Source organism: Aspergillus fumigatus, chromosome 1 (assembly GCF_000002655.1).
Source record: "Aspergillus fumigatus Af293 chromosome 1, whole genome shotgun sequence".
Lineage (NCBI taxonomy): Eukaryota > Fungi > Ascomycota > Eurotiomycetes > Eurotiales > Aspergillaceae > Aspergillus > Aspergillus fumigatus.
Genome location: NC_007194.1, coordinates 2,301,730 through 2,322,345, shown reverse-complemented (window position 1 = coordinate 2,322,345; position 20,616 = coordinate 2,301,730). Strand labels below are relative to the sequence as shown.

Here is a 20,616-nt window from a genome sequence, read left to right as displayed (position 1 = left end):
CTACTTTTCTGTTACTTACCTAGATCTAGGTGCCGTGAGACATCACTGCCAAAGATGTATACATAGGTATGAACCATTCAGTCTCATATTTCTCACTGGCTAGAAAAATCAATTCTCCGTATTTCTCAGATTCCATTCATCAATCCCAATGAATAAGGTAGGTCTCTATAGATAGCCGGAAATAGGGAATACAGCCCGCAAAGAGTCTGTACCGTACAGGTACTGCATGCCATCGATAAGGTACCGTATCAAAATCCTTTGCCTACAACGGAAATAATCTACCGTACTATCCGTACGGAGTACTTCGAAGGCATAAGGTCACCGTATTAAATTATTAATCATTGTCAAGTACAATACGAGACGACTGTACAGTACCATTGTCCAGGCCACGCCATCCAGAACGTCTTGCGCCGTCATCGCCGTTATTAGAGAGCTACTTTTAGAATGAGAACTAACAATAGTCAGCCTCAATAGACTGTCCTACACTATCGACCAGTTGACCTGGTCCAGCATTCCTGTTCTTTCCCACTAATTAGTGTGTGATTACTTTGCTTTTCTGTTCATACTGCGTTTTTGTCTGAGTTTGCTCGATCATCGTTTAAGCCCGAACCTCCGAACGGCTACCATCCTCCGAATTGTAGGGGGACTGGGAAGGCAATCGCCTTCACCAATGATACATTGAGCGTCACCTTCAGAGCCCTCGCAGAACCATTTCCCCCCATAATTCTCTTGTTCTGGTGTCTGTACTTTTCTCAAAAAGAAGATTGATCCCACTGTCCGTCGCCCTGGTCACTTGAGATGCTCTTGACAACGCCCTCATCTCGAGGGTCAAGGGCGCAATCGGGCATCGCGAACGTTTCGTGGTTGGCCTTGTCGCTACTCCTTCTGTTCAGTCCGACCCTAGGTTCAGCCAAATCTGCTGCAGACTATTATGTACGGTCATTGCCGGGTGCCCCAGAGGGTCCCCTGTTGAAGATGCATGCCGGGTGAGTTCCAGAGTTTAGAGGATTTGATACACCGAAGACGCCAGCTAATATGATTTGCGTATGATCAGGCATATCGAAGTAGATGCGCAGAATAACGGCAACCTTTTCTTCTGGCATTACCAGAACCGTCATATCGCCAACCGCCAGCGGACTGTGATCTGGCTGAACGGCGGGCCAGGATGTAGTTCGATGGATGGTGCTCTCATGGAAATTGGCCCCTACAGACTTAAGGATAACCATACACTGGAGTACAATAATGGCTCGTGGGATGAATTTGCAAACTTGCTTTTTGTTGACCAACCCGTCGGGACGGGCTTTAGCTATGTCAACACCAACAGTTATATCCACGAGCTCGATGAGATGTCGGCTCAATTCATCACCTTCCTGGAGAAGTGGTTTCAACTATTTCCTGAGTACGAAGGTGACGACGTAGGTGCCCTCATTTTCAGTGCCTGATGATCTCGGTGCCAACTTATTAACTTGTCATCAGATATACATTGCAGGCGAGTCGTATGCTGGACAGCATATACCTTACATCGCCAAAGCTATACAGGAACGCAACAATAAGATCCAGAATGACCAGAGCATCCGGTGGAACCTTCGCGGCATTGTGATCGGTAATGGTTGGATCTCTCCCGCCCAGCAGTACCCCTCTTACCTCACCTTCGCATACGAGGAGGGGCTTGTCACAAAAGGGAGCAGTCTCGCCAAAGATCTTGAAGTCTATCAGTCCGTCTGCGAATCGAAGATAAGTGCATCACCGAACGCTATAAACATCAGGGATTGCGAGGAGATTTTGCAGCAGATTCTTGCACGCACGAAAGATACAAATAAGCAGTGTTACAACATGTACGACGTCCGCCTCCGAGATACGTATCCGTCGTGCGGAATGAATTGGCCCACAGACTTGGTGGACGTGAAGCCCTACTTGCAGCGCCCAGACGTGGTCCAAGCCTTGAACATTAACCCCGAGAAGAAGTCTGGATGGGAGGAATGCTCTGGCGCGGTGAGCAGTACCTTCAACGCAGCGAACTCGCTGCCTTCGGTTCAACTACTACCGGAGCTTCTCGAGTCCGGCATTCCCATCCTGCTGTTCAGCGGCGACAAGGACCTTATTTGCAACCATGTCGGTACGGAACAACTGATCAACAATATGAAGTGGAACGGTGGAACTGGCTTTGAAACTTCCCCTGGAGTTTGGGCTCCACGTCACGATTGGACATTTGAAGGTGAACCGGCCGGTATCTACCAGTATGCCCGGAACTTGACATACGTCCTCTTCTACAATGCAAGCCATATGGTACCCTACGATCTACCTCGCCAGAGTCGTGACATGCTTGACCGTTTCATGAAGGTCGATATTGCCAATATCGGCGGCAAGCCGGCGGATTCACGGATCGATGGCGAGAAGCTACCGCAGACCTCCGTAGGCGGCCACCCGAACAGCACAGCAGCCGAGCAGCAAGCGAAGGAGAAGATCAAAGAGACAGAATGGAAGGCCTACGCCAAGTCGGGCGAGGCGGCTCTGATCGTCGTGATAATCGGTGTGACGGTCTGGGGTTTCTTCATTTGGCGCAGTCGACGACGCAACCGCGGCTATCAAGGAGTCTACCAAAGGGACATTGGTAGTGGCTCTATTCTGGAGCGCTTCCACAACAAACGCTCTGGGCCTGCCGATGTGGAAGCGGGCGACTTCGACGAGTCCGAGCTCGACAACCTTCATTCACCAGGCCTGGAACAAGAACATTATGCTGTCGGGGACGACAGTGATGAAGAGAGTCCGAATCACCAGCCTGCCGCCCCGCCGAGCTCCACGAAGCCAGGAGGCGCTCAACCATAGACGTTGCCGGTCTTTTTGGGTTCCATATTGATTGTCATTTTGCGACGAAGTTGATCTGCTCTAGCGCGTAGTCAACTACAATGCATACATGATTTTTCTTGTCACGTCGATATTCCATTGCCGCCTCGAAGCGGAGATCTAGTGTTGAAGCAACCTTGGTCAATGTATATGCCATTTAACGGTCGTGCAATGTCTACCGTTTTACGTGCAAGTCCGTTCAACATCAGCTCTATCAATTATGTGACATTCCCCAGTAGGCATGTATGAACCTTAATCTAGCACAAGTGTCATAAAATGACTACATCTTGAGAGTCCACACCCTGACAGTGCCGTCATCAGCCGTGGTGATCAAGACCTCCTCATCTGTACCCTCTATCCGTCCGCGATCTGCGCGCTTAGCCCAAGTAACGTGGTTGATTTCGTAGATCCCGTGGGCACCATCCACCGTGGCGATGACTCTCCATTCAGTTCTAAGAGCAGCCGGTGAGTCCGCTGCTGTGCCGTCCGCCGATGTAGGATGATCCGTCTCCATGGCCTCTGCTGTCGAGCCTACAATGAAACGCTCCTCGTACACCACGACCCGACCATCCGCCCCGACAGATGCTATCAAGCCCGTCCGCTTGCTCCATGCTACCGTATAAATAGATAGATCATGCGCCTGCGGTAGAACGCACTCCTCGTCCCAGAACTCGTCGGACCCCGTCGGACGGATGATGCTCGGGATTCCCGAGCCTCCAGACGGCGATGGCTGGGCTTGGTGCTGGTGCTGCTCCTTCGGTTGCCGTCTCCAGATCCGCACGGTACGGTCGTCAGAGCATGAGACGAGACGGGGACCGGAAAGCGCATGCGCCTTCTTCCACTGCGCGGTGACCGGATCGTCATCCGCCAAGTCAGTTGGTGCGGACGGCACATTCTCTGCGCCCTCCCAGTCGACGCACCATACCGTGCCCTGGTGGCCCTTGATGCAGGCTACCTGGCCCCAATCATCGAGATCCTCTCGCCACAGCCGAATGGTATCGTCGTAGCTGGCACTTGCAAGACACTCCTCGACTGGATGCCAGGCAACACACTTCACATCGCCCTGGTGCTCCTGCATGACCGCCACGGTCTCAAAGTTGTTATCACCGTCATCCAGATCCTCCCAGATCCAGATCGACTTGTCCCGCGAGCACGTTGCGAGCAACATCCCGGACGGCGACCACGACACCGACTTGACCTCGCTGTCGTGCCCGTCTAGCAGCACAGCGAACCGCCACTCCTCGTCGTCCTCGTCGGCGCTATCACCGCCACCGTTGTTGATTCCTGCTGCCCCCATACCATCCACATGATCATGGCTGTCGGCATGGCGCCAATCCTCTATACCACGCTCTGTCTGCCCGTAGCTATCCCAGCGTCGCCAGATGCCGACAGTCGCATCGAAGCTGCCCGTGGCGAGTACGCTTTCCCCCTTGACGTGCGGCTTCCAGGCGCATGTCCTTACGCTGCGCTTATGACCGCCCGATATAGTTGAAAGAAGCCGGAAATTAGTCAATGAGTAGACACGGACCGTTTTGTCGGAGCTGCATGTCGCAACGATTGGGAGAGTGGGGTGTGGTGCGGTCAGCCAAGTACGTTCGAGAGATGGAGGCGTGAGATCCGATAGGAGAGACAACTGGGAGGACGCTTCGGCTGCCATGACCATATATCGTAGGCGTTTCTGATATATCCCTTTTCCCTTTTTTCTCTCAACTCCTTGTTCTTCCGTTGGGCCGCTGTCGCTGATGTCTGTGGTCGGAGTCCCGCAGACAGAGCAGTAAAGTAGGTGGGGTTCTTCTAATAGCGGATCATTGATAGAACTGGGTCGCTCCGATATGGCAAGATCAATGGAGAACTCCCCTCAAGGCTATTACGCCTAGACTGTTTGAGAGCCTGTCAGATGGCTTTGGTGTAGATTGTTTTGTTATGTCAAAGAAAGTGAGGCTCGCGCGCTAATAAATGGGCCAGATCAAAAAAACTGTTGGATGTCCCGACGACTGCACAAATTTCTCCCAATTCTCGTTGAATCATTCGTGGCATTATCCTTAGACTCAAAATCTAGTAATTGAAAACAAGAGCAAAGAAATCCAAACCAAACCATCTAGTAAAGATAAATATCCAAGAAAAAATCCATTGAGGCAAAATAACGAACGCCTTCATACTCCTGTTCCTGGGCGTATGCCTTCTTCCAATATCTGTTCGTAGACCATGCCATGGCAGAGCCAGTCCACCTCTCGAACCTTCTCCAATTCCTCAGTCAATTGTCCAACTTCGTTGACGAACTCCGGCATGCCTGCTCCCGCCAGGCTCTGACTTGCTGTAGTTGTTGCCCGTACCCGCTCACTGGCGCTTGAAGCGCTCAGACGAGAAAAGACATGAGCGCGAAGGCGAGACAGGATGAGTCGGGCCACCGGGTCGGTAAAGCTGGCTAACCCAGACGCCATTTGGCTGGATCTTGAAGTGATATCTGACTCCGAAGATGATGGTGATCTTGGCGCGGCAAGGCCAATCTGGACTTCGATTGATCCAGGCGAAACTGCAGCACACGCCGCAGCCACAGGCGCCAAAACTCGCCGGATTGTCGCTGACAGCTGAGCACTCGCGCTCGACGGCATGGGATGCGTCGATTCGAGGATTGACTGCACTCGATCCGCTTGAATATCGTCGAAGTCTAGAGATGAGATCCGGTCCGCCTCAGCTTTCCATTGTGACCGTACATCCCGCTTAAGGAGGTTCTTTGCTGTAAGAAGAATCGAGGCGGTGGCCACAATTCTGAATGCTCGCGCATGCAATCTCCCCAGCCGCTGACGGTCCAGGTCCAGAGTCTCAGGAATGAGGTCCTCGGATACAGGCGCGTTGCTCAGGACAAGGTCCACAAGACCTTGTGCATAAATCTTGGCAGCCGTCGGGTGAGGCTCTCCGTTGATATTCTCAGGATCACGTTTTTGCATCTCATCCACAAGAATTTTGCGATTCGTCCGCCAGAATCGTCGGCACTTGCCCAAGCTTATAGACCCGTCCTGTATGCCCCGCTCAAAAGTCCTTTGCTCGTACCCGGGAGCCTCTTGTATCAGCTGCGGAGCAGCAACCTGGATCATGAAATTGGTATGATCCAGAGACAGCAAATCGATGAGGCCCATCAGCCTTGCCAGACGATCAATAGCATCGCCCGAGGAGTCCTTGATGAACGCCTCGACCGAAGCATCCCGATAGGGGGCGCAAAGCTTTGGCAGAATGTTGTTCATGAAATCGAAAAATCTATCATAAGAAAAGGTGCCAGCTTTGCATTGGCCCTCCACAAGTTTTGGGTCCAGTACCTCGCTGATCAGGACGTGGAGTGAGTTTCCGGGTCGCAGCAAGCGCAGCAGTCGATCTTGGATCACTGTGGCCATGGCCACCGTCCAATTTGCACCCATTCCAGCATCCACATCTCTACGCATCATATCGCACATGTGCTTCATAATCTGCTTGCGTGGTGTCGTGTACTGCGTCTCATCGACTTTGTACTCTTTGTTAATGAGAAGCTCGTGTACCAGAGCGCGGTTTTCAGGGAGAGCAGTAAGCACTTGGGTAAACCGCTCATGCGGAGAAATCCTTTGCTTATCCAGCTCGCGAAAGACTGGACTTTCCACGTTGTTAAAGCTCTCGCTGAGTGGCGAGGCCACACTCTCAGTCAATGCCTCCGCTGATGAGGGAGCTACTTCGGCAGATCGCGGGATGGCCTGCTTGGAAGTTGTACGTTTTCTCTCTCGCTTGGCTTTCTTGAGCGAGTCCCGCACCATCTGCATTGCCTTGTCAGAGCCAGCCAGACGTTTCAGCCTAGCAAGGAGGAGAATTTGATTCTGCCTGATGCCTTGCCAATAGTCATCGGCAACACCTCCGGCGCGGTCATCTTTGACCGTCTGCCATATCAACTCTAATTCTACGAACTGAGCAAGCATGATCTCGATCAAGACGCTGGAATCGTGAGTTTTCCAGGCATGAAATGCTGAGAAGAATACGCTGTATGCTTCACAAAATGTTTGAAGATCGGTCGAGATCACCGTCGGTGAGTAGCACCCGGCGAGTATTGGGGTGACCTGCTCAAATTCTTCAAGAAGCTCACGGGCTTTGGAAATCAGGTCTTGTTCCTGTTCACCGTTGCTGCTCAGCACTTCGGCGGGATGCGTCACAATCAGATAGCTGCTGAGAAAAGTGCGAACAGCACCTCTTCCCCCCACTGTCCCGCTTTCCATATCCTGCAGTCCGCAAAGTCTAAGAACACGGGCCGTCGCAGATAACACGTTTTCATCTGAGAGCATGGCTCCAACATCTTCAAAGCTCATGGTGCGGATGCGGTTAACCGTGAGGTTGAGACTTCGAAACTCCTGCATGACCAGCTTTGCGTGATGTGCCCGCCAGACACGTTGAATTGTCCTTGCGGCTGCATCCCGAGTCAGAGATTTGGTAACCACTTGAGCCATCTTTTTCTCCTCTGTCGCTGGGAGGCTACTAGTGCGATGGCGCCGTTGAGTTTGCTGGTAAAGCAGCCGCCTTTTCTCTGCTTCCGCGAACTTTTCCGCCATTTCCAGCCGGAGGCGGGCGTGCTCTGCAGCTAGTCTTTCTCGATTGTCTTCAGCCTTCTTCTTCGCCCGACGAACTTCCTCTTCGCACTTGGCGGTGATCTGCGCAAGTAACCGCTCGCGTGACTGCTGAGCAGCAAGCGCTCGCTCCTCTCGTTGGAGGTTTTTGGTAGCAGCGGCAAGTGCAGCACGTAACCTCACCTTTTCCGCATGCAACGCACGGTCCGCAAGCCTTGCTTTGCGGTTTTCCAAAATCGAAGTTCGCCGCAGATGTTGCGCAACGTGGTCGGTGGAGGACGAGCCATTGGAAGAGGCGTTAGAATGGTGCGAATGTAGCGATGAGATCGAGCTCCTACGAGAAGATGTTGCAGAGGAGCGGCGAGCCAAACTCGACTTTCGCGAGAATCGGGCAGCGATCCGAGCGGGTAAGTTCAGCGGGGGCTTCTGCTCATCTGGGAGCATGTCCACGTCTGGTTCAGTAACGGACTCTGGCGCGACGGTTGGTCCAGCATCGGGTAGCTGTATTTCAATATCTGAATTGCGACGAATCATGATCTGGGTCGCCGATGACGTTTATTGCTGCATTAAACAAGACGGAGGCAGAGGGGTTCTTGGTGGAAATGGCGGGGCGTAGAAAGTATTGATTAAGTGTTTCTATTCTCGTCTATCACTCTGAACGGCAGATTTATTGTGATACCATCTCCGGTGACTCGCTAATCCTTGGGAAAGCGAACATGGGAGGAGGGGGAGTGAGTGGAAGGAACCAAGTCTTTCAAACCAAAGACTGGGACATGGCCAGGGAGCGGGAAGATCCGTGCTGTGTTTCAGAATAGAATGTCCGGGAGTAGAGGAGGGAAAAGAAAGGCAGTAGGAAGGAGCGGATATCAGGATATTAAACAAGTTGGGCCTGTTATTTGCAGACAAGGATGAAGGAATGGTAGATAGATTATAAGAGAAGGTAAGAAGTGCCGTCTGCGAAACCACCACTCTATGCGTTCATTCTCGGTTCATGGGATGGCATCATCGTCATCACTGGTAATAATAGTAACCTAGTGGTCAGGATTATAACCTAGGTAGGCCACGATGCAGAGACGTCTTCAGCTGATCTTCGGGGGAAGGTTCTGATAAGCTGAAGCAAGGCTACCTCAAGCATCTATCTACCACTTACCAGTCAGCATTCTTGTAGCATCCCCAGAGAAGCATGTCGAACGCAGCCGCCTGCTTACCTAAGCTCAGTTCTGGCTGCAATCAGAGGTGTCTTACTGTAAGGGGACACTGATTTGAATCGGAAAGGAAAAGAAATGGACGTTGAGGAATTTGCTCGCAGTTCCATTCCTTGTCCGGTATCTACATGTTGCTATCATCTACTAATGCAATGCATCTTGATCGTGTTCGAGGTCACGTCGTATCTTACCACTTATCCAAACTTGGGGTTTCCCCTTCGGGTAGAATCTGGTTGCGGCTTCGTGAACATTTTATTTTAGCATGTGACCATCGTTTGGGAAAGCATTGAATCATCTCTTCAGACTACACCACGTCTCCATCTTGAAGAAAGCATATCCAGTACATGAATAATCCGCATATATCTCTTCTGATCACACCTCCACCCTACGTTCTATTCAACCCGTAATCCCACTCGCATCTGTCCCTTTCCGCCTCTGTTGGCGCGGAGATAATAAGGTATAAAACACAAATCTCTCACGTCCTCGCTGATTGGGGCCACATTGCCGGATTCAGCTACAATCTGCCGCTTCCAACGGGTTGTATCCAAAGTACCTCGAGAGCCACCTTGGGCGATGATGCCCACGTGATGATCGGGAGTCGATCGTACCTCTTCCTGTAAAGGTGCATTTATATCGAAGATTATTGACTTCGCGGATCATCAGCTGCGGCTTCCCTCTATCTCTCGGTGGATCTTGCTTCATACCTTAAAATGATCATTCTCCCAAGAATTGTCTACATCCTCGACACAATACACTATCGGTCCGCGGGTGACATAGGCGACAGGCTGCATCGTTAATGGATGTGGTCTTACCACTCGGGGGCGCATCGGACAGCTGAAACTGAATTCCGCATGCTGCTGGATCCAGTCTGAGGACAAATAGAGATACCCATCATGAAGATCCGGCTGTGAAGGCTGCGGAGTAACCTGGTTGACAAACTTTGTTCAGATCCTTGACTTGTCTAATCTGTACAGTCGTCAAAGTAGAAAAGGATCATCCACTAACCTCCCAGGTGCTTGCCCATCCAGGGATTCGCAGCCGCAGCTCCAAGTTCACTGGCGGACCGTCAATATTCACAGAAAATGTAACGTCCCCGTTCCATGGCCACTGTGTCTTCTGAGTAATCTCGATCCTGGAATCCGCAACCTCAAAGCGCAAGGTAGCTGAGGTATAAAGATGCACGTTGACAGTAGCCTTCTGAGTCTCGTTGTTGACCTTGTAGCTCCAAAGATAACCGCCCAGACAGCCCAGTGTTCGAGTGACATTGGGTGGACAACAGGCACACTCAAACCATTCGTAGCGCCGGGATAAGTCCGTTTCTGATGATGCGAGTTGATTTACGTAGGTGAACCCCTTTCCATCCAAGCTCATTCCTGTAAGGACTGCGTTATAGAGACACAGCTCCAAAATGTCCGCATAGTGGCTGTGAAGTTCAACCTTGATATAGGGCATTAGTCAGGTAACTAACCTGTGAACAGAGCAGCCTGGACAGAGAAGGGCTACGATACCTTTAGTAACCGTTCAGCCAGCATCATCACCCCAATTGCTGCGCAAGTTTCCGCATAACACCCACCCTCGTCCGTTCCATGGGGTAAGAAATAATCAATACCAAAACCCTCCCACTGTTTCATGGCGCCAATACCGCCAGTCACATAGGATTTTTTCTCAATCATGTTCGACCAGAGTCGATGCAAAGCGGGAACGAACTTGTTCGCAACATCACTGCTTGGCTCGCAGATGCGCACAAGGTCCGCAACTGAGGTTAGGAGGTACATGGCACGAACAGCGTGCCCCTCAATCGTTTGCTGTTGGGCAATTGGGACATGGGCTTGTTGATACCTGGCAATCCTAGGTTAGCGAGAGCCGGTCTGAAGCCGAGCACACGGGCTGCATAACACAAATGCCTGGCTTGCTTCTAGATACAACAAAGGGGAGAACTTACCAATAGCTTCTCGCGGCTGGATAGGCTTCGGGCACTTCATGCTTACGCTCGCCTCGGACCTCAGCCTCCACGTCGTAGTAATGCCGCCGTTCCTTTCCGCCAGAGGGATTACCACGCTCCTCAAGAAAGAAACGGGCCAGACGAAGGTGCTCAGGGTCTTGTGTCACTTTATACAGGCGCAGAAGGGCCAGTTCAATTTCTGGATGACCAGGATAGCCAGCCTTTTGTCCTTCCTTGTTTCCAAAGGTAGCTGCAAGTAGCGCAACATATTTCAGAATAGGTGACAACAAGTCGTCGTTTCTGTAAAGGAGACGGTGGGCGAGCGCAGCCTCTACAAGGTGTCCTGCATTATATCTAATTCAAAAGGAATTAGCTGCTGGTCTGATGCACGGGGGAGGATAAAAGCTTACAGTTCATGCATGTCTCGAAGGTTAGTAAACCTCTTCCCAGGTTCAACTACCGTGTAGTGGATATTGAGATACCCGTCCGACTGCTGAGCGTTCTGGATCATTTCCACAAGCTCCCTGATGGCCGCATCTATTTCTTCGTCGGGGTAATCCATCAGAAAATAGCAAGCACCTTCGATCCATTTGGCCACATCTGAATCCCAAAACAGGTGATTGGGCACCGGCCACACCGTGCATGGATCCGAGTAGCTCGGATGCCACTTCAACTTGAATGCGTCATACCGTCCAGTGTCCTTCAGCATCTGCAGCTGGTGCCGCAGTGTCTGGGATCGAACAACTTGTCGGCGCTGGGCCCAAAAGGAGTCCGGAGCGAAAGTCGTGGCTCTGAAGCTTTCCTGCGGATATTCCATATTGAATACAGTATCAGGCATTGTTGAGCAGCGGTCACTATATTCGAGGACTGTTTTATCTTATGAGAGAGGTAGGCTTCCTTTATGCTGTTCCGGCATTCAGATACGGACTGAGCAGGCCCCTCCTCCTCATCCTTGCAGTGGACGATCTTCTTCGCTGACATTCTCAACCTTCGATACCGACGGCACTGAACACTCCACCTCCGTTGCCGGGTTGCCTTAAGTAGATTCTGGTGACCTTTTGTGCCGAAGCTAGTGCAGTTGGAGAAGCTGGAGGGGTGCAAGTTTCCGGTGGAGATCTGTCTCCGGCGGGGCCCTAATCGTACTACAGCCATTGACGACCACAATAAAAGAGGTCGTTGAGGCTGAGGAACAGAATGATAGCGCCGCAGAGGAAGAGATTGAAGTCGTCTCTTTTCATATTGAGATGTATGATTTTCTGAACTGGTTATAAACTACATCAGTGGTCGAAGGAAGTACTGTTCTGAAGAAAACCCCCAAAAGTTACAAGTGACTAGAAATCGCTCATATTGTACTTGAATGTCGCATATTTCACCAACAGGGTGATTTGTGGATGTCTCCATAACTCCTTTTGTGCCGTGCACGGTATTAGGGATATGCAAAACTCTTGGGAGCAGGTTCGGATATGTGTGATCAAGAAAGAAGCAGACTGGACATTCCATATCGCTCTGCGCCCTTGTAATACTTGGATGTGTAGTTCCATTTAACGGACCTCTGAACGCCCAAATAATCCATATTGATCGTTTCTCATGAAGGCAGGCGGGCCTGCCAAGTTTTGCTCTCACAGCTCCCGTTGTAAATATCGATAGTGTTCATGCCGCTAGACAGATCTAACACATGAACTGTAACGGCAACTGTCAATGCTGCCTTCTACAGCTTCCAGAACGCTCGACGCATTCGAGAGCCCCTGGGAACCAGGGCGCTATCGCAAAATCACCTGTGTCCAAAAATATCAATGCCTTCGTCTTCATCATCGTCTTCTTCTGGGTCTCCAGAATCGGCTTCGTCGCTTGCCATTGATTCGCCATCTGTTGAATCGTCGCTGTCATCTCCTTCACCCTCAACCTCCGAGGTTCCCTCGGTTGATTCTGTTCCTCGGTCGAGGAAGCCGTATTTGTACTTAATATTCGTTCCCCACAAACGAAGATTACCACCGGCATGGTCATTACTATATTTTCCAGCAAGATCGCCGAAAAAAGGTAGAGTCGACTTCGATCTGTTGGATTCGCGGTCTGGAGGCAGTCCGAAATAATTACTGATGACTGGTGAGACAGCACGACCTCGAGTCAGGCTGTACGAGGAGAATCGTCCATTTTGCTCTGCAGATGACGACGCAATAAATCGTGGACTCGAATCTGCTCCAGAGGGAGAGCTCGTATCAACCCGCAACTGGGCCAGAGGCAATGAAATGGAGGCTTCTTCTTCCGTACCGTGAAAGGTGGATGGCATCGGAGAAGCAGACGCATCCCTGTTATCTCCACCGGCCCGATCAAGAGAGTCCGAGGCTTCGCCATGTAGCAGGCGGATCTGGGCAGTATTGTATGATTCACACCTGGTTATCATTTAGATCGGTGATGACAAGAGAGAGCGTGTTAGTCGCTTACATGTCACATTTCAAACCTAACCAGTGATATCGGACAACTGATTTCGCACCACAATCATTGCAGTGAATCAGTGCGCTAGTATCCTTGAATTCTGCGGGCATGGGCTGACTCTGGATTGTGCGATCCAGGTTCCGGAAAGTCGATTCCATATTGGCAATGGTTTTGCTGCATATGGGACATCGGTAAGAACTCTTGGAGTACTCAGAAAGGCATTTTTGATGAATACTATGTCCACAGCGCATGAAGACAACAGTTTCAGGAGACGTAAACATATAATCTCCACAGATCGGACAGTCACATTGAGTGGAGCGCTCGATGCATCGATGGGTGTTTTCTATCGAAATAGGCAAACATACACTACACGTCTGCTTCTAGGTCAGCACTTACAGAGAAATATAAAACCATATTAGTCTATCCGAGGCTTTCTTACCCTGCAGTGAAAGAAATCCTTTCCAAGACCCTGACCGATACGGCAGATACCACAATCATTGCAATGGTAAATACTTTTGTTCGAATCGTTATCCCAGAGTTTGCAGATGTTGCAATAGTATTGCGCAGCAAGTTTACCGCATTGCCGACAGACTGCTGCGGCAGGCTGAGCATGTCCACAAAGCATGCACAGCATGTTCTCCGTCTTCGGTCGATCGAGGTGATGATCTTCTACCTCATCGTGGCAGAAGCGACAAGTATACCATTTTTTGCAAGCAAAGCATTGTAGTTTGACGTTCCTTCTATAATGTCGACAGCCTAAGCAGGCCACCTCGACGTCCTCAGCATCCGCATCCTCAAAATCGCACACGGGCGAGTCCGATTCGGACTTAGGAAAAAATGTGGGTTTCAGGTCTTCCGCGGTTAATTTGTATGTGTCCTCAATTTGGTGGCTGGTCGGAGCTCTTGAAGCTGGATTGGTGGGCGCATGGTCGGAGGACAGGCTGCCGCAGCGAGAAATCGGAGTCACAGATCGCTCGGATAGTTGAGGACTAGATGATGACAGTGTCCTCGGTGATGTCGGTATTAAGTCCTTCCTTCCCCGAGAAGCATTGTACCTCTCAGTCATCAATTCGTGGATCATACGTGCTTTTTCCTCATTGCTACATTGGAGGTCCCGAATAGCGTGGATCTTCTTTCTCAAAACTCCCATTCCGTCGTCCTCCGGAAGCAAGAACTGGTCACCAATGTCATCAAGATTGTCATGACTGGCAGAATAATGATGTGACTCTTGCGCACTTGGATTTGTCTCGAGGACCATATTTCGCAGGGAGACAGACGGAGAGTCAGCTCCCGTTACTTCAGGTGCAGTGTACGTTCGGACACCATCAACATGTTCGTTCTCATACAGGCCACGAAGGCTCTGGGGTGATACAATTGCTGTTCCAGAACGAGACTGGTTTGGTGACATATCATGACGCCAACTGCTCAGTTCAGACGGCGGCGGTGGGGAAGGTACGGAAGGAGTACCCCTCGCCGAAGTCTCATGATCACCATTCCTACTTGATACCTCGGCGTGGTCATTCCCGTCGTAGGTCGCTGATGAGCTGCTGCTTTGTGTAATTGGTAGCGAATCGGCTAGGTCGTCATCGTAAGGTGGATGAGAATCTGTCTGATTTGAGAGACGACGGGCTTGCCGAACGATGGTTTCGATCAGTAAAGAAGAAATGAGCCCACTCATGAAGGGCCCGAGACAACATCTGACGTTGGAAGCAATCGTTTGAAATTCCACTCAGAAGCTGGAGTTGGTCCGAGTTCTAAGAAGTTGCTGGAACGGATACAAAGGACATGTGACGCGCTGGTGCCCAGGTCGGCCGCTGATTCGTTGCTTACAGATCAAAGGTATGACGACGACCTCAGTTCTAAGTGTGAGGTACCTTAACCAGTAGTGGGTCCAGATCGACCTCGAATAATTATGAACAAAGCATACGGAGTATTTACTAGAAACCTTCGGGGAGTTCTACTCTTATATACAAAGTATCGCTAGGTTTGGAAGTACCTATCTACAGGCAGAAGAATAGTGACAGTTCCTCTATGAGTATAGTATGTATCAGTACCAAGCATGCCCGAGAGCTGCCCATTTAGGTAATCCCTGGTTCTGGCTGTGAATATCAACCTCTACTTCCGACCCTGGAAAAATTCCCCTTTAGGAAATTTTTCAGGTCATTGAGACGTGGAATTATCGTCGAAAAACATGTTTTGATGTCCAAGGTCGAATCAGGGTTGGCGAAGAACAATTTCAACCCCGGCGGTTATGTTCAGCAAGAACAACAATCTGAACATATTCAGAAGGAAGTCCAGCGCTTTGTTGGGAGCCAACGCATCGAGACTGGCCATACCCCATGAACAATCTCCTCAACTGCAATATCACCTGAAACACGTCCCCAAGCTTTCATTCAGTAGCATTAGTGTACGATTGAAATGCTCATTGGCATCTTTGCGTATGGTAAATTCATTTCGATCATTGCCTAGTCCTCTTAAGCTATATATAAAGCACATAGTCAGCTTCTCCGGTGACCCCACGACTGCCTGGAGAAACTTACAGTTTCACATCTTTTTTCACCTGCGGCTGCTCCCAATATCGAACCATCAGAATATTCTTCACAATTTTGTGTTCTAGTCCAGCGACATCGGATGCGCGCTGAAGGAAGCGCAGCGTATTGGCTATCTTCTTTGGATCGAAATCACGAGCGGGTGAAGAACGAAAGGCTAATCGCAGTGTCCGAAGTAGAACATACCGATATGGAGCGGAGTAATTAACCAATTTAAGGCCTTGTCGGTAGAGATGCCGATAAGCATGGATGACTGCTCTCTGTTCCATCACAGGCTTGGGAGTCTCAGCTTCACAGCTTACTGCATGAAGTGTACGAGGCGCTCAAAGGATTGAAAAGGTGCTGAAATCGAAGAGGGTGTATCTGAATGCAACCCCTTAAGAGTTCATTGGTACCCAATTCTAGGGTTGAGCATATCTAGAAGCAAAGTAGATAAATTAGTCGGCCTATAGCATCTATTCCAAGAATGTTCACTTGCAGTATGGAGTTGGGCCAGGCAGGTGAGGGCGCTAACTTGATTTGGCGCCTACAGTGTGTTAGGCCGCAAATGCATTTGACGCCTCCCACCTTTTCTATATCTTACCACTCTACCCAAACTACAATACCACAACTACATCTTCTGGTATCAAAACTCGTTGTTTTGAGAGCAGAGCTTGATTCTCGAATCATTCGCTTCCGCCGCTTTTCTGGCTTGAGTATATCCAGAGGCCGAAGAGAAAAAAAAGCTTAACCTTCTTCTATCTCAACCTTTTGAGCTGCGATTCGCGGTTCATGCTCACGCATTTGCGTAGACATGTTTGACTAACAGATTCGGCATTAGCATAATAACTCTCTCTCTCCTTTCGTTCTTTGCCCTTCTTTTCCTCGATGATCCATCGTGTGGGTTCTTTTTCCATCCGATCGTCCATTCACCGTTTGATTTAAAGAAAATGCTCTTAGTACCGAAACCTGTTCGTCTGCTGTAGTTTTTGAAAAAGAGCCGACGTTCAGTCGCAATATGGTCCGAGTATTACGGAGACCTGCATCGGCTTTAGCCAGGCGTCCTCCAAGTAGGACCACCAAGCGGAGTCTCCGAAAGCATAAGGTGATCCTTGAATCTATCACGCAGGAGAAAAAGAAGCTTCGGAGTGTTGTATGCTCCCTTCCCTACTTAGTACATTGAGGAATGGGCTTGACGGTAAAGACAGATATCATTTGAAGCTAAACCACCACCCGGCTACACTTTCATCCCTGCAGGCAACCCCCAGCTCACAGGTGCTTGTAAAGAACTATGCCGAAATGACGGTCTGAAAGTCTATGCTGTCACGGTATGCTTGTTAGCGACCTCCCTGTATCCCCTGTCACCTCCCTGCTTTTTTTGTTTCTCTCTGCTCTCGCCCCGTTCTCATAATCAACGACTAGACAACTCCTCATATGCACACCCACAACCTTTCTCAACATGTGCACCGTATTGGGTATCATTTCCCAAGCGCTGTTGTTGCAACAGTGTGTATGGACCTGGGTTTACAACTCACAGCAACTGGGAATGTAATGCCTGTTCACAGCAATGCTGCTACTAGGGAAAGCAAACATGCTAACTCTGAGGCTTCACAAATCACAATCAACACCGAGGCTAGGGACGTGCTGAGAGACCTCTTCCCAAATATACCAGACAACGATCTAAATCAGATCATCAAGACGGCGTTCCAGAAGGTATGAGGATCAAATCTGATGCGAGAGCAGCGGGTCGTCTATTGTTTACTGAATTTGAGTCAAGGGGCAACGCAAAGTCGGTACGGCTGTTGAATTACCTTTAGCCCGTCGGGCACAACTAGCTGTCGTTGCACATATAAGGCATATCTACACTGATTATGATCGTCTTCTGAAGACTACATCGTTTCATGAAGCCCGAAGCGCGGTTGAAGAGCCCACGTTAGCTAAGTTAGTGGAATGGCGAGGTGACGATGAAAACGGAAAGACTGTTCTTGAGGATGTTTTTCGCGAGGTCATTGTGATATCCGATGATGATGACAGTGATGCCGAGGAAGGAGAGGTCTCTCGTTCGATCAATCGAGATCACAGTATCGAAATCGTCTCTAGCCACCAACGAGCCGATGAACTACAAATGAGGCCGGTCAACTTCTCTCATCCAACTGTGCAGGATTCCCATTTGGACATCTCAGACGATGAACCTCCGCCTGGTTTCCGTTTCATTCCTGAATCGCCGAAGAAGCGGCGGCTCGATCGCCGTGGCTTCAGCAGATATCATGCTTGGGACCGTGCCCTCAACCGATACAGAAAGGGGACTTACCACCAGCATAGGTTTTACGCAGACTCTACCGGCCATCCAGGGCCTCTGTTGACCGCACGACAGCCCGTACAGGAAAATATCACATTTGACCCAGGAGCTACCTGTCATCCACACATAACAGCGCTCCGCCACGTCTCTGTTGACCCACACATCGCATCTAAAACAGAAGTCCTTCACCACGGACAAAGGAGAACTCTGACACGGACGTTGAAGGAGAATCATGTAAGTTTGCAGAGAACGGATGCCGAGCGGTCCGGACAGAAGACACACATAAGGCCTCCACTGATATCTCATGAGCCATCCAATCCGGGAACACTTCTGCATTTACCAATTCCGAGAAGCGATGCCAGTCGCTTGGCGGATCGAACTGAAGGGGAACGCGTTTCAGCTGATCAACGGAGAGCGCTTTTTGACCAGCGGCTTAATTCTCCAAATACTCCTGTCTTCGTCGGTGGTCCCACGGAGATCCAATGGCGGGGCAGAGTCCCATCCGGAGCTATGTCAAGGATCCCTGGTCCTCCATATCTTGAAATGCAGCCGAACCCGCAGGATCACATATTACCATCTATTGAAACCCCACCTTTGCCACAGCAAATAAGGCGTCCACCCAGTGCCCACCTAGATCAACTTACCAGGAGGATAACTGGAGGATTCACTATTCGTTCAGTAACACCTCGCCACCCGGCTCAGGAGGACTCATTACCTCAGGGAGAATCGGATGTTAGGATTCCAGCATCGAAAAGAAGGCGAGTGGCCAATCACGACCCTGCTACTTACATTGAGCCTCGCTCCGATGTTGCGCCAATTGTTCCTGTTGGTACTCATGCGAAACAGCAATACGTTGATCTGGGGAATGCGTCCCCTAGATCATTGACTTCCCAGAGCGGGGCTCCAATCTGTAGGAGATACATGGTACCCGTCAAATCCCCTTATCTTGCAGAGCGCTATCCAGAGGGATCCCAGGGCCCCTTTAACTATGCACAACCCGTCCCAGAAGTCGTGGTTGATCAACGGCATTATTCTAACTTTAAAAGCAAATCAACAGCCTGGGGGCATCAGCCGAAGCACCAGCTGGAGCAATACCGGGTGCTGTATCCTCTTCAAGGATCTCCTGGGCAGGTTCACGTTTCATCAGATGCCTGCTATGCTACTGCCTCTTCAAATGAGAGCTGCAATGCTGTCTCCAAGCTGCCTGACACCGCTTCAGAAGCTGGACGTGTTTATGAAAGTCGTCGAATCCACGAAGAAGCTGGAGAAGCGACTTATATGCCAGATCTGCAGAGTTTGGGGCATCATCATCATCATCATCATCATCGCACCTTCGATTCTTATGGGGCATCCAGGAGAAGCATATATGCCGATGACTTCGTACGCCCTATTGATTATAGGGATGATTTACGATTGGTTAGCCAACGCCAGCACGGTCATGTGCAAACAACTGGACCTATGGATTCTCTTCCCAGACCAACTAATGACCACCTTCGACACCATTCAAGCAGGGAATTTCTTGATCCGCCGTATCGTGCACTCATCAATCCACCACATACAGCTCCAAATCATCGAGGCGCGGGAATCAGTCGACGCGCTGATGATCAAACCCTTGCGGATTATTATAGCCCTAGTTACTACAGTCGACATGAAACATACGGTTCTTCTCTTGCACTTGACCGGGATGCCAGAACTGATGAACGACAAATGCAACATTTAGGGTATGATCTCGACCAGAATCTTCCTTGGTGGAATTGCCTGTCTTCGTTTCACCAACATTCCCTCTTGATTTTCTCTTCGTTTCGAACACTGTGAGCTGATGTTTTTATAGATCAAGTCAGGAAGCTCATTCTAACCAACCACAACCAAGAGAACAACGACATTCAGCTTACTTAAGGAGGTCAGGTGACCCTAGGCTTGGTTATCCCGTTCTAGAAGGGCGAACAGTCCTTATCGTGGATTAAACATTGGAAGGGTGTCTAGCTGCCGCTGTGTTGTTCTTTATCGCGAGGGTGGCCCCTTGTCTATTCTATCATGCACTGTTCCATGCACTCTCAGACTGTGCGGCGTTGATGCGAATGATACCCAATTCTGTGTCTTCTATTCTTATGTACGAGTTCATCAATGCTAGCCCAGCGGCACAGTTGTAACAATCCAATGATGGTCGGATGTAACAACTGTAATTCCCGAGCACAAACCAAGCCGGGGTAACGAACACGCTATGCAGTTGCCATGGTATCTTGAAATCTGCTGAGAAGGAAAAAGATGGACCTGGTGGACCCCAGCTGTGCCATATGATCAAGTCATTATCAGCCCTGACGAGCATTCGAAAATCCCACCTAATGAGCTTATAACCTGTACCAACATCGATCACAGCCTTCATTTATCCAGAGTATTGAACTGGAGACGAGCGCTGCACCAAAATCAAACATCCATGGGCTTTCCATCAGCCTCCCCAGAATTGACCGTCTTGCCTGTTTTCTTGATCGTTGCCAATACAGTCTCGTAGGAAACAGTGGGTTCTGTCGTGACAAGGGCGGTCTGCGAGTCCAGGTTCACATCGAAAGATTTGACGCCTGCAAATAAAATAAGAGCATGGATCAGTTTGCTACCGGACAAGAGAAGGAGTTTGGATTGGAGTTGCGGGAAGGCAACCCGTGTTTTGGGTTGCTCTTACCATCCAGTCTCTTCAAGACGCGCTCCACAGCGCCTGAGCAGCCACCACAGCTCATGGAGACATTGAATTTGTACTGATGCTCAGACATGGTGTACGAAGAACCAGTGCCTG

The 20,616-nt window shown here is 50.1% G+C and overlaps 7 protein-coding genes across 7 annotated transcripts; 2 read left to right on the top strand and 5 right to left on the bottom strand.

Annotated features, from left to right (window-relative positions):
* Window positions 1–379: 379 nt before the first annotated feature.
* Window positions 380–2,826, top strand: kexA (serine-type carboxypeptidase kexA; the record flags this gene model as incomplete). Its single annotated transcript, XM_747168.2, has 3 exons — window positions 380–986; window positions 1,055–1,415; window positions 1,477–2,826. The coding sequence occupies exons 1-3, from the start codon at window positions 799–801 to the stop codon at window positions 2,824–2,826; spliced, it is 1,899 nt and encodes a 632-aa protein (XP_752261.1). The 5' UTR covers window positions 380–798.
* A 298-nt stretch (window positions 2,827–3,124) lies between these two features.
* cia1 (iron-sulfur cluster assembly protein CIA1) lies at window positions 3,125–4,507 on the bottom strand (the record flags this gene model as incomplete). The annotated part of the gene is made up of 1 exon (XM_747167.1): window positions 3,125–4,507. The coding sequence occupies one exon, from the start codon at window positions 4,505–4,507 to the stop codon at window positions 3,125–3,127; it is 1,383 nt and encodes a 460-aa protein (XP_752260.1).
* A 490-nt stretch (window positions 4,508–4,997) lies between these two features.
* AFUA_1G08920 (IQ calmodulin-binding motif domain protein) lies at window positions 4,998–8,730 on the bottom strand (the record flags this gene model as incomplete). Its single annotated transcript, XM_747166.2, has 2 exons — window positions 8,630–8,730; window positions 4,998–8,560 (listed from the first exon to the last, which is right to left on the bottom strand). Exon 2 carries the CDS (start codon window positions 7,953–7,955, stop codon window positions 4,998–5,000), a length of 2,958 nt encoding a protein of 985 aa, XP_752259.1. The 5' UTR covers window positions 7,956–8,560; window positions 8,630–8,730.
* Window positions 8,731–8,882: 152 nt separating this feature from the next.
* AFUA_1G08910 (glycoside hydrolase family 127 protein) lies at window positions 8,883–11,687 on the bottom strand. The gene is made up of 6 exons (XM_077803873.1): window positions 10,979–11,687; window positions 10,569–10,922; window positions 10,135–10,465; window positions 9,632–10,063; window positions 9,331–9,552; window positions 8,883–9,273 (listed from the first exon to the last, which is right to left on the bottom strand). The coding sequence occupies exons 1-6, from the start codon at window positions 11,404–11,406 to the stop codon at window positions 9,019–9,021; spliced, it is 2,022 nt and encodes a 673-aa protein (XP_077660044.1). The 5' UTR covers window positions 11,407–11,687; the 3' UTR covers window positions 8,883–9,018.
* Window positions 11,688–11,770: 83 nt separating this feature from the next.
* AFUA_1G08900 (RING finger and CHY zinc finger domain-containing protein) lies at window positions 11,771–14,842 on the bottom strand. The gene is made up of 3 exons (XM_747164.2): window positions 13,441–14,842; window positions 13,011–13,375; window positions 11,771–12,958 (listed from the first exon to the last, which is right to left on the bottom strand). The coding sequence occupies exons 1-3, from the start codon at window positions 14,677–14,679 to the stop codon at window positions 12,340–12,342; spliced, it is 2,223 nt and encodes a 740-aa protein (XP_752257.1). The 5' UTR covers window positions 14,680–14,842; the 3' UTR covers window positions 11,771–12,339.
* A 1,199-nt stretch (window positions 14,843–16,041) lies between these two features.
* Window positions 16,042–19,548, top strand: AFUA_1G08890 (uncharacterized protein; the record flags this gene model as incomplete). The annotated part of the gene is made up of 3 exons (XM_747163.2): window positions 16,042–16,682; window positions 16,738–16,857; window positions 16,952–19,548. The coding sequence occupies exon 3, from the start codon at window positions 18,817–18,819 to the stop codon at window positions 19,546–19,548; it is 732 nt and encodes a 243-aa protein (XP_752256.1). The 5' UTR covers window positions 16,042–16,682; window positions 16,738–16,857; window positions 16,952–18,816.
* A 544-nt stretch (window positions 19,549–20,092) lies between these two features.
* AFUA_1G08880 (copper metallochaperone ATX1) lies at window positions 20,093–20,593 on the bottom strand (the record flags this gene model as incomplete). The annotated part of the gene is made up of 3 exons (XM_747162.2): window positions 20,093–20,113; window positions 20,168–20,404; window positions 20,506–20,593. The coding sequence occupies 2 exons, from the start codon at window positions 20,591–20,593 to the stop codon at window positions 20,253–20,255; spliced, it is 240 nt and encodes a 79-aa protein (XP_752255.1). The 3' UTR covers window positions 20,093–20,113; window positions 20,168–20,252.
* Between the last annotated feature and the right edge of the window lie 23 nt (window positions 20,594–20,616).